The following is a 16,843-nucleotide window of genomic DNA, read 5'->3' on the forward strand; positions in this document are numbered from 1 at the left end:
TGTAGAACATATATCTTTCTCCACCTATAACTTCACTGCTACACTGCACAGGAAAATGCTATACTCATTCAATTAGGCAAGAAAGGAACTCTTGTAGGCATGCTTTTCCAAGGAAACTAAAATATCTACAGTCCTAACTGCAGTTGGAAAAAAGTTTTGTGGGTGCCCACATGCATGCAATTGACTAAGCAGTAAAGTATTTACTTGAAGTAACACACTTGTTAAGTTGGAGTCATTGTGACATAGTAAAAGTTTTGTTTCTATGTCGCAATTTTTTTAAAAAACGTATGTGGATTAGCTCAGTAAATCCATCCTAAGAAGTCAACATGCTGACTTAACTAAGCACTTTAACAAGAAAATGTGATCAACATATTATCAACATATACCCAGTTTTAGTCAGTTATCCAAATACATTTTGTGTCCCCTTCTAGGATGATAGAAATAATTATTGTATTTGTTTAAAAACCAATAAAAATTGTTGTTCTTGTTTTTAAAAAAGAAATCACAAAACTGTCACCTATTCTAGAATCTGTAGACACCTTATGGTAAAGGAAAACTTATTCAAAGATTTTCAATTAATTTCAAGACTCTCTCCCATTGTAAGAAGGCTACTTTCCCCCTTTTGCTGTGACACATTAGAACATAGACATTGCTGCCTTAATTATGAAAATCTGCCTTTATTTTTTCTATCTTTAGCTGATTAATCAACTTATTCAAGTATGCAATTCAAATTATCCACAGCACAGTAGCATGCAACAAGGAGAAATACTCTGCACCAATGGCGCATGAATCCAATGCATGCAATACAAGCTATGGGCTTTCAGGAAGTGGTAAGAGAAAAAATGGACTTTAGGGTTCATCTTTAAACCCCTAGAGGTTTTCCAGAAGGAAAGTCTACTCTAAATCAAGTGAAGGCTTCTAAGGTTCAGATGTTTAGAGCTGATTGTGAATATGCCATCATAGGGTGTGTGGTGACACCATTATTATGAAAAGCTCCCCAGAATATGCACTATGCAAGGAGAAACTTGCTGGTTTGCTGTTAAACTCACATGTTGTAATATGTTGCTTTTATTTTGTCATTATATTTTGTCATCACTTGTAAAATGAGGACAGAATCTTGTGCAATTTGTTTACACAGTCACATCTGAATTAGGGGTCATTTGTATTCTTTATATTTGCTCTGTGTGCAGATGTGGGCAATTACAGGACAAAGAAGAAAATCTTAAATCTCTGGACAAGTTAAATATTTGGTTCCTAAACATAAAAACCATATACTGGGCTACAGGCCCCAGGCATTTCAGAAATGGCTCTGCTGCATTGACTAGTATGCTTCAACAAAATAATTGTTTTCTACAGCAAAATCATGGCTTAAGTTAGCTCTTTAAGTTGCTTCGTTCAGTTATGCTACTTACTTGAATGTGATAATGGTAACAGATATTGTAAGCACAATTTAATTTTTTTTAAGATGATAGATTTGAGTTCCTTATTTTAAAAAAAGAAGCTTTCCCACAGTACATTTTGTCAATAATTTATTGATTTAAGATTGATAAAGTTGCAATTCAGGCACATCATCTGTAAGTGAACTGATGACAACTTCAAGTATTGCTCTGAATCCAATAGTATAAAAACTTTTAACATTTGCTTTACAATGACAAAACAGCAAAAATACAATAAGGATATTTATGTTTAAAACCATAAAACCATTGTACTCAAACCCATGCAGTACAATTTTAAAAGGCTGAAAAAGTCAGTTTCACTTTGAGCCAAAAATTGACTTAAGTTTTTCTGAACTATATACCCATGCTATGTGTATGATCCAAGGCTCCACACAGTGTGCACACATAGAACATGCCGCAGCATTGGAGAGGACAGGCAACTCCTACTTATGCAAAGCTCCAGAGCTTTTTGGATCATGCTCTTATTAAAACAAAGGTGTCCAAGGTCACTGCAGACTCAGTTGCTGCTTCAAAGCTAGTAAACTCAAAGGATAGTAAATTCTCTCTTGACAAAAAGAACATGGGAAGCTTACAAAGATTAATAGTCTCAATTATTGCCAGTAAGAGCACAGTGCCGAAATGCTGTCTTTGGAGCGACAATCAGGATGAAAGGGAGAGAGTTTCCTCTCAAACAGCATTCTGGGATGTCACAACATTTGAAACCTATATGCCCAATTTTCCCTTGTTTTCAAGAAAAATATATGGTAAGAATAGACTCACAAACTATAGCTGACAAACAGGACAAATGTATTTCTAAAGAAGTGTTTTGATCCTCTCATATACAAAATGTAGATATTGACAGATACCCAGCATTCTTGGCACTGGCTCTTGCAGTACGCACTGAATGTCAAAGACACATAATGCCTGCCAAACAAACAAACAACCACAGTGATTTATTTAAAGCAGTACTGAAACACAGCCGGGAGGGAGGGGATCCAGTTCAGTATTTTTCATGCAATTAATTGGTGCTGAAGTACAACCATAGATGACCAAAAACAGTAAAACCTGAGACACTCAACATTACATGATGGATGTTCAGGGCCAGGCTACATGCGTCACTCTAGCACAAATGTTTCCAAAAGACGATATGTTGGTTGTTGGCACTTCCCTTGTATTACACAATTTTAAAACATGAATGCAATGAACCAAAAAACCAACCATCTATTTAGACTACATTTGCAAAGACCTGGTGGTTTATCTGTATCGAAACTAAAACATTTACATGGAATGTTGAGTTTATAAAGCCAGTGTTTCAAATCACAGACACCTAGGGATCTGTTTAATAAATGATCACATTGACAAGAAATGCAAAAAATTAATATATCCCTTCTCACCCCTTTTCATAAATATATATAGTCTCACTAAATTCTTTTGCCTTTAAATAAGACAGCTAACCCTTTTATACATTAACATAAAATAAATGGACTTCCTGTTTGCATACTAAGCATACATCACTGTCACGTATAAATTGGAAAGGCAAATTCGCTTGAACACAACAAGTATTTCTCTTTTCATCTACTAATAAACTTTGTGTCAAGAGGAAATCAAGAAGAAGCAAAAAGAATACTTTCTTCATTCCAGAAAACACAGCTCTGGGTCAGTGTAAAATGAGAATGATCCACTAGTTTTAATTACAAATTTTCAAATAAAAAAATAGGTTCTGGGTTTTCTCAAAGGCTGTTTTAGAAAGGTTTATAATTAAAACAATGAAGCACTTATATAAATAAAATCCATTTACCCAACTGCCTCTTTCCCAAAGGCTAACCCTCCACCCTGTTATCTTTGTTAGAATTACCCCAATCTAAGCTTTGATGCACTGCTTTGAATACTCCCCAAGGGTAATCTACAAATACTCAAGATGCAGAGCAATATTATTGCTTATTGAAAAGATCCAAGAAAGTTTTTCCACCAACATAAATAAAATTTGCTGTTGTGGTAAAAGTCAGTCTGGATGTGGAAGACAATACTCAGCACACACACAAAATTCGGATTGAGCGTAAGCAATTTCAAATATTTGTATTTTAGTTAAAGAAGTAGTAGCCACTTTTGCATCCCCAGTTTTAAAAATTTCAAGTGCTAACTATTATCCAGGTCTGGAAGTAGCAAAACTGGAAGCCACTTAAACACTGATATCAGACCTTAAGACTTTTTAATATAAATGCTCAGCTTAAAGGATATCTCATACTGGATTGATGAAATGTGGTATCGTAATAGCTGAAGATTCACTTCAAAAACCAGTAAAATTGAATCTGGTAAAAAATAAGGCTTCACTGTGATATTCTGCCTCCGAACCCCTATTCCAAACAGGAAGGTTTACACACAGAAAAATAAGATCAACATTCCACTGCACCAAGTTTGTAAATGCACCAGTTTGCCAAAGCTCGAAAAGCTTCCCACCAACAAAATGTCCATTTAGATCCAACTGAGTACCTTATTAAAATATTATGAAACATTTTATTTGTTTAGTGTTATGAATGCACCCAACTGACTGGAACCCAAAAGGTGTCTCGCTCCAGTCTGTCAAAGGTTGTTTTCAACTCATTGTAAGCTGTAGTAAGATCATCATTTACTATAACTTTGTCAAAAAGGTGGCTGTATTGGCTTTCCATAATTTGTGCTGATTTAAGCATTTCTTGAAAGTCTTCCTCCTAAAATAAAGAGAAGTAGTCATTCAAAAGGAAAAGCAAAACAAGTTACAAATCTGCCGAACTCGGAGTTAACAAGGAATCAGGTTTTATGGCCTGGTTCCAAGGATCTTGCTGTGTGAGTAGAAGGCATTTCCATTTGTGTGGGGGGAAGCTGCCAATTTCCTGAATCCCCCCGCAAAACTATTCTGAAGAGTCCCCTGACCCTCAGCAGCCACCGTGTGTGTGTGTGTGTGTGTGTGTGTGTGTGGATCTGTGCCCCTCCTGCATAAGTAGACATGCTAGCATACCAGGATTTTGGATCAAAGCCTATGCTTAGCTAATAGTTCATAAAACAGTGAATAAAAATTATATGTTCTTTATTACAAAATTCACACAAGTCTTCGTTTCAAACTGTTTTGTTATTGTTTTAAAAACTTTATTTTGCCCAGCAATTTACAAATCCTTCCTCTTTATCCGCATATCAGCATTATTAGTCACTAACTGATAATTAAAGAAATGTCTCTGTGCTAGAAAAAGCACTGGAAAAATGTTTTTAAGCTATTTACATTAATGATGTACTGACCAACTACATTACCTAAGACTCTGCCTGCTATTAGCAAGGGATTTACAAGAACACAGTCTGTATTTTTGAAAGTTTGGTAAAAATCCAAAAGAATCGTTCCTTTCAGATTCCTTGGTCTTACTAGGGCTCATTCAGTAGGTTTTTGCTCATGTTTTTGGAAACATAGAATGTAACTACATAAAATTAAGACAGAAAATCCTAAGAAGAGCATGTCCCCAGGACTGTGTTATACTTTTACAAATTAAGAAACTATTTATGTATTTAATAGTCTTGTGAAGTCTCACTAGCCTGATTATTCCAAATTCATGTTTTTTTTAAAAAAACAACAACATTTAAAACAATTTTGTCAGAAATAAACTGACAATATCTACAGTTGGCATCCTTGCTAGGCATTCACACTGTTACACATACTCCTTTCCAACAACCTCCACAGGATTCAATCCTGAGAGACATTCTTGCTTGCGTTCACATGATACTGCCGGACACGGAGGCTGTGCATCAATACGTTTATTAAACCACCTTTGCCTTTCCTTGTCACCCATACGTATTCCTAGAGTTTAGGTGCATATCTGGAGCAAAACTAGAGCTAAATCTCCAGATACCTGATACAATTATAATTGGCCAGACTTGTGACTCACTCATCTTGCAGTGGCAGCTGAAAAGAATGCTGGAGGAGAGGGGACATATCATATTTTCCTGTGTATAAGACGCCCCCATGTATAAGACACCCCTATTTTGGGGGGGACTCCAAATTAAGAAAACACCCCTCAGCACTAACTGTGCATAAGATGAGCCCCAATTTTAAACCTTTTTTTGGGGGGGGGTAAAAAACCCTAGTCTTATACACGGAAAAATACGGTAACTGCCTCCATCCCTAACATGTTAGGTGTGACACTGTTTCTGTCACTGCCTAAAGGACAGGCAATAAGAACATGAAATGAAGGGAGAAGAGAGAGGTAGGCGGTGGTGGTGGTTCTGGAAGTGATCGGCCTCTCTGATTCTGTTTCCAATACAGTGGTACCCCGCAAGACGAACGCCTCGCGAGACGAAAAACTCGCAAAACGAAAGGTTTTTTCGTTTTCGAGTTGCCTCGCAAGACGAATTTCCCTATGGGCTTGCTTCGCAAAACGAAGCTTGCCCCGGGGACAGCGGGTCTTCTCTTTTGAAGCAAGGGGCTGGGGGGAGATAGCGATCTCCCTGCAGCCCCTTGCTGCAAAAGACGTCCGGGGGAAGCGGGGAAGCGAAGCGCTTCTTCCCCGCTTCCCCCGGACGTCTTTTGCAGCAAGGGGCTGCAGGGAGATCGCTATCTCCCCCCAGCCCCTTGCTTCAGAAGAGGTTGGGGGCAGCGGGAAGCGAAGCGCTTCTTCCCCGCTTCCCCCGGACGTCTTTTGCAGCAAGGGGCTGCAGGGAGATCGCTATCTCCCCCCAGCCCCTTGCTTCAGAAGAGGTTGGGGGCAGCGGGAAGCGAAGCGCTTCTTCCCCGCTTCCCCCGGACGTCTTTTGCAGCAAGGGGCTGCAGGGAGATCGCTATCTCCCCCCAGCCCCTTGCTTCAGAAGAGGTTGGGGGCAGCGGGAAGCGAAGCGCTTCTTCCCCGCTTCCCCCGGACGTCTTTTGCAGCAAGGGGCTGCAGGGAGATCGCTATCTCCCCCCAGCCCCTTGCTTCAGAAGAGGTTGGGGGCAGCGGGAAGCGAAGCGCTTCTTCCCCGCTTCCCCCGGACGTCTTTTGCAGCAAGGGGCTGCAGGGAGATCGCTATCTCCCCCCAGCCCCTTGCTTCAGAAGAGGTTGGGGGCAGCGGGAAGCGAAGCGCTTCTTCCCCGCTTCCCCCGGACGTCTTTTGCAGCAAGGGGCTGCGGGGAGATCGCTTCTCCCGGTGCTCCGAAGCCGGGCGGGGGGCAGGGGACACCTCCCGCCGCCGCGGGGACACCTTTTGAAGGCAGGCAGGGGGGGAGCAAAGACTTTCGCCCCCCGCCCGCCTTCAGAAGAGGTCCAGGACCTCTTCTGAAGGCTGGCGGGGGGCAAAAGTCTTTGTCCCCCCTGCCTGCCTTCCCAGGGGCTTTTAAATCGCCCCGGACAGCGGAGAAGTCCTCCGCTGTCCGGGGCGATTTTAAAATGCCGCCCGCCAGCATTTTAAGATCGCCCGGACAGCGGAGAAGTCCTCCGCTGTCCCGGGGTTTTTTAAAATGCTGGGGGTGGGAAGAAAAGCCCTTGTCCCCCCCCCAGCCTTCAGAAGAGGTCCGGGGACAGACTGTCCCCGGACCTGGTCTGAAGGCGGTTTCCCTAGGAACGCATTAATTGATTTTCAATGCATTCCTATGGGAAACCGTGCATCGCAAGACGAAAAAACCGCAAGACGAAGAGATTTGCGGAACGAATTAATTTCGTCTTGCGAGGCACCACTGTACTTAAAAAAAATGATATGCTGAAAAAATATTATGTGCACGGTGAACAAGGGTGTGTAGTCACCTTCACTGACAGACACAGCCCCCCTGGCACCTTGTCATATTTGCAGGAACGCAGAAGTTACTTACTTGAAAAGGCTTGGCAGCACCTTTTTCATCCTTGCTTGAAATTATCTTGGCATTTTTTCTCGTTTCTCGCAAACGCTCAATTGAAGGAGGTTTTATAAAGATGACAAACGGTTTAAATTCTAATGTCCTTAAATGCTTTACTGTCTGGAGGGAAGAAAATGCTAAGTTATGAGCAGCTTGTTTTAAAATTTATTTACTTTGAGTAAGGCAAGTCACCTGGCACTCTCCAGTTTCCATCTGGCACTTCTCTATATTTTTCTCCCTCATCCCCCAGAGCTGCTGCTATTAAGCATAATTTATATAGCATTTTAATTGTGCAGAGTAATTTACAATCGTTCATTCAGAAAGATCCTCCATAGTATTTCGTGAAGTATCAGTCATGTTGGTCATGTATTCTAGTTCCATTATATAGGAGTGTATGTGAATGAGTCCAGTTCTGAACAGGCAGGTAAAAGTTCTCAAGTTAGAATAATTTAGCAAAAAATAAATCTGTTTTCATAGTTAAAGTGGTAAGCAGCTAGTCTTTTAGTACCCAGGTCCATATTCCCCTCTACTAGCAGTTCAGTCCCAAGGTGGCCGGTAGAACATAAGATTTCACATTTCAGCTCTTACCCGCCTAAAGTATTTTATTTGTTTCTACAAAGCAATGCAAATCAGCATTCAGTTACCAACAGAAAAACAAAATGTTGTAGTTTACTTACATGAGGTTGTACATCCAACAAACAAACTTTATTTTTAGCCAGAACAGATCTAACTGAATCTATGCTGGTTCCATAGTAATTGTTTTTATATTCCCCATATTCAATAAACCTGTAATTGAAAAACATTATTGAACGTTTCCTTTAAAGACTCCCCAAACATAGCATTATACAGAGATGATTCACACAATCCAGTTCTTTTCACTTCTATGTGAGAGTCTATTACAGATTTTTTTGCTTTGAGATTATATATATACAGTGGTACCTTGGTTTAAGAACAGCTTAGTTTATGAACAACTTGGATTAAGAATGCTGCAAATCCAGAAGGAGGTGTTTTGGTTTGTGAACTTTGCCTTGGAAGCAGAACATGCTCTGCTTCTGGTTGAGTGTGTTTCATTTGTAAATTGAGTCCCTGCTGCTATGGGAAAGCACACCTTGGAATAAGAACGTTTTGGTTTAAGAAAAGACTTCCAGAACAGATTAAGTTCGTAAACCAAGGTACCACTGCACATACACACACACACAGCAAACCTGATTTTATTTCAGAAACAGAGCAAAAGACCTAGAGAACAAATAGCCCACTAAAGTTTTTTTTATCATCCTCATTTGAAACTAATGAAGTAAAAACGTGCATAATCTAAACAATAGATTATTGAACGCTGTTTCCACATCTGACCTGTTTTATCACATGAATAAACCGAATCATCGAATTGTAGAATAATAGAGTTGGAAGGGACCACGAGTGTCATCTAGTCCAATTGTTCAATGTAACTTCTTATATAGAAAGACTACAAAATGTTTTTTGGGGAGGAGTGTAACATTATCTTATGTAACACTGCATCAGCATAATACTGAACAAGTTTGCAAACTTGAGTCAGTGAGGCCATCCCTCTTCCTCCCACCCATACCCTCAGCACAGGAGCAGGACTTTGCTGGTGCTGTATACAGAAGTCACCTTTGAAGTTAATAAAAAGAGTTAAAACTTCTGACATCTGTCCTGGACATTTCAGAAGAGGTCTCAAACGCAGAACAGGAGATCTGCTGTCTAGAACTGCTACTTTGTTCATATGGATTATAATCATAGTTGAGGGCAACAGTCTATGTAATTGTATTATTCCCATTAGTGTTAATTATTTTTTTCCATTAGTGGTCAGCAGTTGTCAGTTAATGTGCAAATAAGTGGTTCAGGCAAGCCAACAGATTACAGGTAGGGAAGTAAGCAGATATTTAAGAGAAACACATTGCTGCCTCCCCATTCAAATCAAGTTTGTTCTAATCTGAATATTTAGAAGAGGAAGCACCTTCCATTTATAAATTGATGTCTAGCCACAAACTGACAAAAAACCATTGTTATGACAAAAGTTCTTGCTTTCCCACATACTTGTTGTTCTGTACATCTGTCTCAAACAAGTGCTTGGAAATAAAGATGTACTCAACGCCATCACTTTCTTGGCTTCTTCTTGGTCTTGTTGTGTCTGGTTTTATTGAGGAGAAATAAGAAACAGTTTACTAATGAACAAACAAAACCAAAAAACCAACAGAAGTCTTTTCTGTTTGATCACAGAATCATAGAATTGTAGAGCTGGAAGGAACCACGAGGGTCATCTAGTCCAACCCCCTGCTATGCAAGAATCTTTTGCACAACGTGGAACTCAAACCCCTGATCCTGAGATTAAGAGTCTCATGCTATCATCTTGATGTTAATTACCAAGACATTGTTGCAATGTGAGTGGTAGTGGGGGATTAAACACAAAAGAACCTCCCTTCTCTAACCAAGATCAGGAATTGGCTTAGGTTCCATGCATTCTCTCCTCATTCATGTTCCCTTCATAACATACAAAAGTGCTCCCAAAGTTTCAATATTCAAAAGGACATATGAGAAAGCATGCGTGTCCAAGAACCATTATTGATCTCATGGCACAGAATTAATTCAGTTTTTGGACATCCTTCAAGTTGATATGATATTATCTTTGTTGCAATTCCTGAAAATACATTATCCTAAAAATTAGAATGCTTGCAAGACTTTGTGCCAATACTGCTTATTCTTTTTTGTAACATTGAGCAATATACCCAATAAAAACAGTCACATTAAAGCATTGGTATTACACATGTGCTGTACCACACACATTTCATTCATAAAATTTTGTGAGAGTTTCAATAAGCTTTCAAGTTATATTGAAAACAAGTGCTTTAATCCCTGCTTCAATAGTTCCTTATTTACTTCCTGCGCTACTGAATTCAGTGTTTCATTTGTCGCTATAGATAACTTTATTTTCGATTTTCTCAACAGTTAGAGCAGATTCAGGCCTTGCTCAGATGCAACAAGGCTTGTTTTGAGCCTTAAGTCTGCATGCTCCCTCCCTACCCCTAAAATAATTAAAGTACTCATTCCTGTCAGTCAGCTGCATCAACACTCAGCAAATGGGTGGCTTGCTCAAATTTGTTAACACAGCAAAAATATCAAATATGGATCAGTTCTAGTCATCCCTTGGAATGGTTTTGCCTCTATTCTAGCAAGTTGGGAAGTGATGTGGAAGCACCAAGTCAGCATTAAAGGTGCAGATGGGAGTGCAAACCCGACTATGGCATAACAGGCCCCTGGGCCAATCCAATTCTGTCCAGTAGGGCCACAAATCCCTACTCTCTGTGCCATTTGTGGCACAACCTCTACAGGTTGGACAAAGCTCCACAATGCTGGAAGAGTACCTACCCCATCTCTCACAGAGATTTTAAGTGAGAGCATTTATGTTCTAAAGTGTTTAGTGACAGCAAGAAAAAAGCACAGCCTTTACATTCTTATTCAAGGGGAGCACTCCTAAAAGGCATACCCTATATGTTCAAACATGTTCACCTTATGCCAGATTAAGTAAAACTGAACTTTATACAGAACTGATTGTCACTTACGTGGCACGGTTACACCATAATGCTGAGTATCACTGATCAACAATTTCCGTTTAAGTTCATTCAATCCTACACCCACAGGCCCTGAAAGTTAAAATGCATTGTAATCAATTATCCTTCGATTACTATTTCGATCATGCAACACCTTATGATGTGAGATTTGAAAGACACAAGGCCAGAACAAGATGTGTAACTTCAGCACCATCCGCATTCTCTAGGCAGAGATAAAGAGATTGCCCTTACATCAAGTAACTCTCTGTGTATATCATAATCTGGCAAAATAGGCAGCAGGTTGTTCATTCTTGTGACCTGTGGGCTTCAGGAACTGCAGTTCTACATTACCTGGAAAATGAACAACCCGCTGCCAGTTTTGTTGAAGAATGATACACACACAGTTACTAAATATACAAAAATATGAATCTGACAGAGCAGAGATTATTGGAGATACCCAAGAATCATGACTGGATATCCATCTTCCCACCAACATATTTAGGATCCACTGTACTTTGAATACAGGCAGCAATTTCATGTGACTTTGTTTCATCTTCTTAGCTTTCTCAAGACACACAAAATTGAAAGGTGTATTTCAGGCTTCCTCAAACTCAACCCTCCAGATGTTTTGAGACTACAATTCCCATAATCCCTGACCACTGGTCCTGCTAGCTAGGGATCATGGGAGTTGTAGGCCAAAAAACATCTGGAGGGCCAAGGTTGAGGAAGCCTGGTGTATTATGTTTAGCCCATCCTCTGCATAGATGGAAAAGCTGAAAGAGACATTTAAGTGATTAGCGTTTCTCTTCTCAGCGCCAGATTATATAATTTGATATAGAAGGGGCCAGGGCAGAGTGTGAGCCATTTATAAATATTCTGAATAGTTTAATATATTCAGACCCATCACAGTTATTAAATATTCAGATTTGACTAGTTGCACCCCAACCCATATGTGCAGTAAAGAAGTACTAATGAAGGCCAAATACTTTTCATTATTTCCAAACTATAGATTATCCAGAAAAGCCAAGCTGTTGCTGAATTTATACCCTGTGCACTTAAGCAAGAAATGGCATGGCAAGTTTCATCTTTGCTTTGCATGAACTATAATTTATTACTGTATATGAATGTCTAAAATGTAAACAAAATTTGTTGGCGCAGTCTGAAAATTAAAAATGACTGTGAAACTATCAGCATTAGATTTTTGTACTTGTATTACCATTCTTACAATTATGCACCTCCAGACAACAGTGACTTATATGAAAGTAAATTACAATCTTATCTCTATGGAAATGGAATGGTTACTGGTAGGTTGAAAACAGATTTTTCATGAGCACTAGGAATAAAGCCTTCTAGAAAGGTAGTATCAAAGCTCTGCACAGCTATGAAAACATATTTGATTTCCACTTATTCATGGTCTTCCTCACAAGGTTTGTGAAACATTCAAGGTGTTTGAAAATGACTGTTGTCTTGTTTTGTTGTTCTGCTGTATTGTTTTGCCTTGAAATCCAGCCATTTCAGAAATTTTAACTGAATCAACGCTATATTAACAGTCTTCAGTGCTTTGAGTATCTAGATGATCAGCAACCATGGCAAGGCATCTGTAACAGCTTACTTCATCTAATTTTATTTTTGGTTTGAACAGCTATATCTGAAATAAAACTCAGTAAAATTTATTGGCTTGGATACGAACTTTTTTGCTTCATTTTTTGCTTCACAGAAAGAGTTGAGCATACAGAAGAACTGCTCCCATGATTCCAACTTTCCTTCCATTCACAGACCCCAAAATTAGGATACAAGCCATAATATTTAAACAACTAGTTGGTTCAATCATTTTAACATTTCATGTAAAGGTCCACTTCAGACTCCTCCCCCCACTACTCTGAATCAAGATCCTCTATTAAGGTATTCTACACAATTTCCTACTTCTCCCTTTTTGTTGTTGTTTAGTCGTTTAGTCGTGTCTGACTCTTCGTGACCCCATGGACGAGAGAACGCCAGGCACATATGCCTGTTGTCTTTGTCCATGGAGTTTTCTTGGCAGGGATACTGGAGTGGCTTGCTGGTTCTTGCTCCAACTTCTCCCTTACCTAAGGATAAAGTGACATACGGGGACCACAGGACTATGATATTAGAATTTAAAATAACCCAAATAAATTCATCTGCTTTTTTCCCTGACATTCTGCAGAATATCTTACCCAAATGGATGCTTTTCTGGTAATCTTTCCTAACACGCCAAGATTAAACCATTGCACTGAAGTATCAATCGACACATTTCCCAGAAAGGAAATGAGTGTTAAGGGGTTAATTTCAGCCTTCCCTGTGTACCCCACTTGTGTATTAAAAATCTCCAGCTGCCTACCACAAACACCATTACTAGGTTTAAATAATTAGAATCATAGAATCATAGAATCATAGAGTTGGAAGAGACCACAAGGGCCATCGAGTCCAACCCCCTGCCAAGCAGGAAACACCATCAGAGCACTCCTGACATATGGTTGTCAAGCCTCTGCTTAAAGACCTCCAAAGTAGGAGACTCCACCACACTCCTTGGCAGCAAATTCCACTGTCGAACAGCTCTTACTGTCAGGAAGTTCTTCCTAATGTTTAGGTGGAATCTTCTTTCTTGTAGTTTGGATCCATTGCTCCGTGTCCGCTTCTCTGGAGCAGCAGAAAACAACCTTTCTCCCTCCTCTATGTGACATCCTTTTATATATTTGAACATGGCTATCATATCACCCCTTAACCTCCTCTTCTCCAGGCTAAACATGCCCAGCTCCCTTAGCCGTTCCTCATAAGGCATCGTTTCCAGGCCTTTGACCATTTTGGTTGCCCTCCTCTGGACACGTTCCAGTTTGTCAGTGTCCTTCTTGAATTGTGGTGCCCAGAACTGGACACAGTACTCCAGGTGTGGTCTGACCAGAGCAGAATACAGTGGCACTATTACTTCCCTTGATCTAGATGCTATACTCCTATTGATGCAGCCCAGAATTGCATTGGCTTTTTTAGCTGCCGCGTCACACTGTTGGCTCATGTCAAGTTTGTGGTCAACCAAGACTCCTAGATCCTTTTCACATGTACTGCTCTCAAGCCAGGTGTCACCCATCTTGTATTTGTGCCTCTCATTTTTTTTGCCCAAGTGCAATACTTTACATTTCTCCCTGTTAAAATTCATTTTGTTTGTTTTTGCCCAGTTCTCTAATCTGTCAAGGTCGTTTTGAAGTGTGATCCTGTCCTCTGGGGTGTTAGCCACCCCTCCCAGTTTGGTGTCATCTGCAAATTTGATCAGGATGCCCTTGAGTCCATCATCCAAGTCGTTGATAAAGATGTTAAATAAGACCGGGCCCAAGACAGAACCCTGTGGCACCCCACTAGTCACTCTTCTCCAGGATGAAGAGGAACCATTGATGAGCACCCTTTGGGTTCGGTCAGTCAGCCAGTTACAAATCCACTGAGTGGTAGCAGAGTCAAGACCGCATTTTACCAGCTTCTTTACAAGAATATCATGGGGCACCTTGTCAAATGCCTTACTGAAATCAAGGTAGGCTATATCCACTGAGTTCCCTTCATCTACCAGGCTTGTAATTCTGTCAAAAAATGAGATCAGGTTAGTCTGACATGACTTATTTTTCAGAAATCCATGCTGACTATTGGTGATCACAGCATTCCTTTCTAGGTGCTCACAGACTGTTTGCTTAATGATCTGCTCCAGAATCTTCCCTGCTATTGATGTCAGACTGACTGGGCGGTAATTATTTGGGTCCTCTCTTTTCCCCTTTTTGAAAATAGGGACAACATTTGCCCCCCTCCAGTCTGCCGGGACTTCGCCTGTTCTCCAGGATTTCTCGAAGATGACTGCCAGTGGTTCTGAGATCACATCTGCCAGTTCTTTTAATACTCTTGGATGCAGTTCATCTGGCCCTGGAGACTTGAATACATCTAAACTAGCCAAATATTCTTGTACTGTCTCCTTAGTTATTCTGGGCTGTGTTTCCTTTGCTGAATCATTTGCTCCAAATTCTTCAGGTCGGGCATTGTTTTCTTTATCGGAGAAGACTGAGGCAAAGAAGGCATTGAGGAGTTCAGCCCTTTCTGTGTCCCCTGTTTGCATTTCACCATCTTCTCCTCTGAGTGACCCCACTGTTTCTTTGTTCTTCCTTTTGCTACGAACATACCCATAAAAGCCTTTTTTGTTGCTTTTAACCTCTCTAGCAAGCCTGAGTTCATTCTGTGCTTTAGCTTTTCTGACTTTGTGTCAGAAAATTACTTTTGCCCCTTTTGTTCCATAGTTGTTGAGATATCATTTTATGGTTTATATCCAAGGTGCAACTAGAGCAAGATGTTTGCAAGCTGGGGGAAACCCTCTTGCTGTAAATCTAATACTGGTGATCCATATTCTGCCTAATCTGCCATCATACTCCTTCTGATTCCCTGATTCCCTGCAATGAGGAGGGGAGATCACAGCTCATCATTATGTGCTGGAGCAAATGTCAGTCAGGATATGTAGAGTAATGTTAAATTCAGACCTGCAGCATTTGGAGTTCTGCTTGTCTCTTAGACAAAGCACCATTCCTGCTAGCATTTGCTTTATTTTGTCAGTTCCAATGCCCTTCTGAATATCAATACTCCTAACAGTTAATCAGTCATAGAATCACAGACTTCTAGAGTTGGAAGGGACCACAAGGGTCACCTAGCCCAACCCCCAGCAATGCAGGAATCTTTTGTCCAACATGGGGCTCAAACCCACAACCTTGAGATTAAGAGTCTCAAGCTCAAGACTTGTGCTTTCTCCAGTGGGTTAACATAGCTCAGGGCCCACTTACCTAAAAACAATGGCTACTTTTATTTTAGGGACTAGAATGCAGTTAAATAAGCATTCACTATCCAAATTATCTACTGGGGTGAACCAAAACTGGTTAGAGCCTCCATCTCGGCCTGCTAGGTAGAAAAGAGAGAAAAAAGGCAGATGGCAGCAAATGTGCGGGAGCTGGGATTAGATAGAAAGGAGAATTGCATCCCAAAACAGTGATAGTCTAAACTCTACATCGAGTTTATATTCTGTGAATTAGAATTCATTTATTTAAAGTAAGTTTAAGTGAAACATCTACTTGGCAGCCAATTATTTTTTAAATAGACTCCAATAATAAATTGTGTTTTCAGTTACTATAACTGAACATTTTCGCCACAACCAATTATGTGAAAATTTAATTATTTGTCCTTGTATTTCCTGGCACTAACATCAAAATTGTATTTCACACATCGTATTGGATGCAGCTACTAGCATGTCCAAAGCTTTTAAATCTGATCATTTCTACTGTACCTATATTAACAGTGCCAGTTTTTCCACATTTTACCCAAGACATTTTTATGATATTGGCCAGACTTATGCTGCTTCTAATACCAAGAGAAAAACATCAAAATTACTGAAGTCTGCAATAAATTTGTGAGCTGCTTTTGTTACTGTAAAAGCACACTTTCTTCACTTGATTTAGTACCACCAAAATAAAACGAAATTTCTAGATATCCCTCAGAGCCAGCATATGTGATTTGTTATAAAAAGTCTACTTATCACACATTTCACAGAACTCTGTTGATATAGGTGTAAAATCAACTCAAGCATGTTATTACTTGCTGTGTAGAACCCACAATCTCTCGCTCACAGTAGTAGGTGCCTGAACTTCTGCGTTAGAGAATGACAAAGCTGTTTATTAAAAACTGATTTTAAGTGTTCCCTTGGATATGAGCTATATAAAAACAGCAGTTCTACAGTTCATAACAGTCCCTGATAGAGGGTCATATTTCTTCTGGTCTGCAACTTTTTATAATGGAAGAAAATCTGCTAATGAAACATTGGCCTATACACTACTGCAAAAGAAACTAAAATGTAGTGCAACAAGTACAAGAACAATTTATAATTGTTGGATTGTAAATAGAGTATATTGGAAAATATTTCTAAAAGGCTTTTGTAAGATCTCTAAATTGGTTATCAAGTGCTGAGATTGCTGACTAGATTCAAAGAC

General features: G+C 39.9%; 1 protein-coding gene across 3 annotated transcripts in view; it reads right to left on the reverse strand.

The window, feature by feature from the left end:
• Window positions 1-1,516: 1,516 nt before the first annotated feature.
• Window positions 1,517-16,843, reverse strand: part of MPP7 (MAGUK p55 scaffold protein 7) — an 82,870-nt gene continuing 67,543 nt past the window's right edge. For all 3 annotated transcript variants that reach the window (XM_081164121.1, XM_081164120.1, XM_081164122.1), the window contains 5 exons: window positions 10,839-10,919; window positions 9,316-9,409; window positions 7,938-8,046; window positions 7,237-7,380; window positions 1,517-4,144 (listed from right to left, as the gene is read on the reverse strand). In XM_081164121.1, the coding sequence (XP_081020247.1) occupies window positions 3,965-4,144; window positions 7,237-7,380; window positions 7,938-8,046; window positions 9,316-9,409; window positions 10,839-10,919 (608 nt within the window). In that variant the 3' untranslated portion in view covers window positions 1,517-3,964. The remainder of the gene's footprint in view (window positions 4,145-7,236; window positions 7,381-7,937; window positions 8,047-9,315; window positions 9,410-10,838; window positions 10,920-16,843) is intronic.

The sequence above is a fragment of the Podarcis bocagei genome (assembly GCF_964188305.1).
Source record: "Podarcis bocagei genome assembly, chromosome: 12".
In the NCBI taxonomy this organism is placed as follows: domain Eukaryota; kingdom Metazoa; phylum Chordata; class Lepidosauria; order Squamata; family Lacertidae; genus Podarcis; species Podarcis bocagei.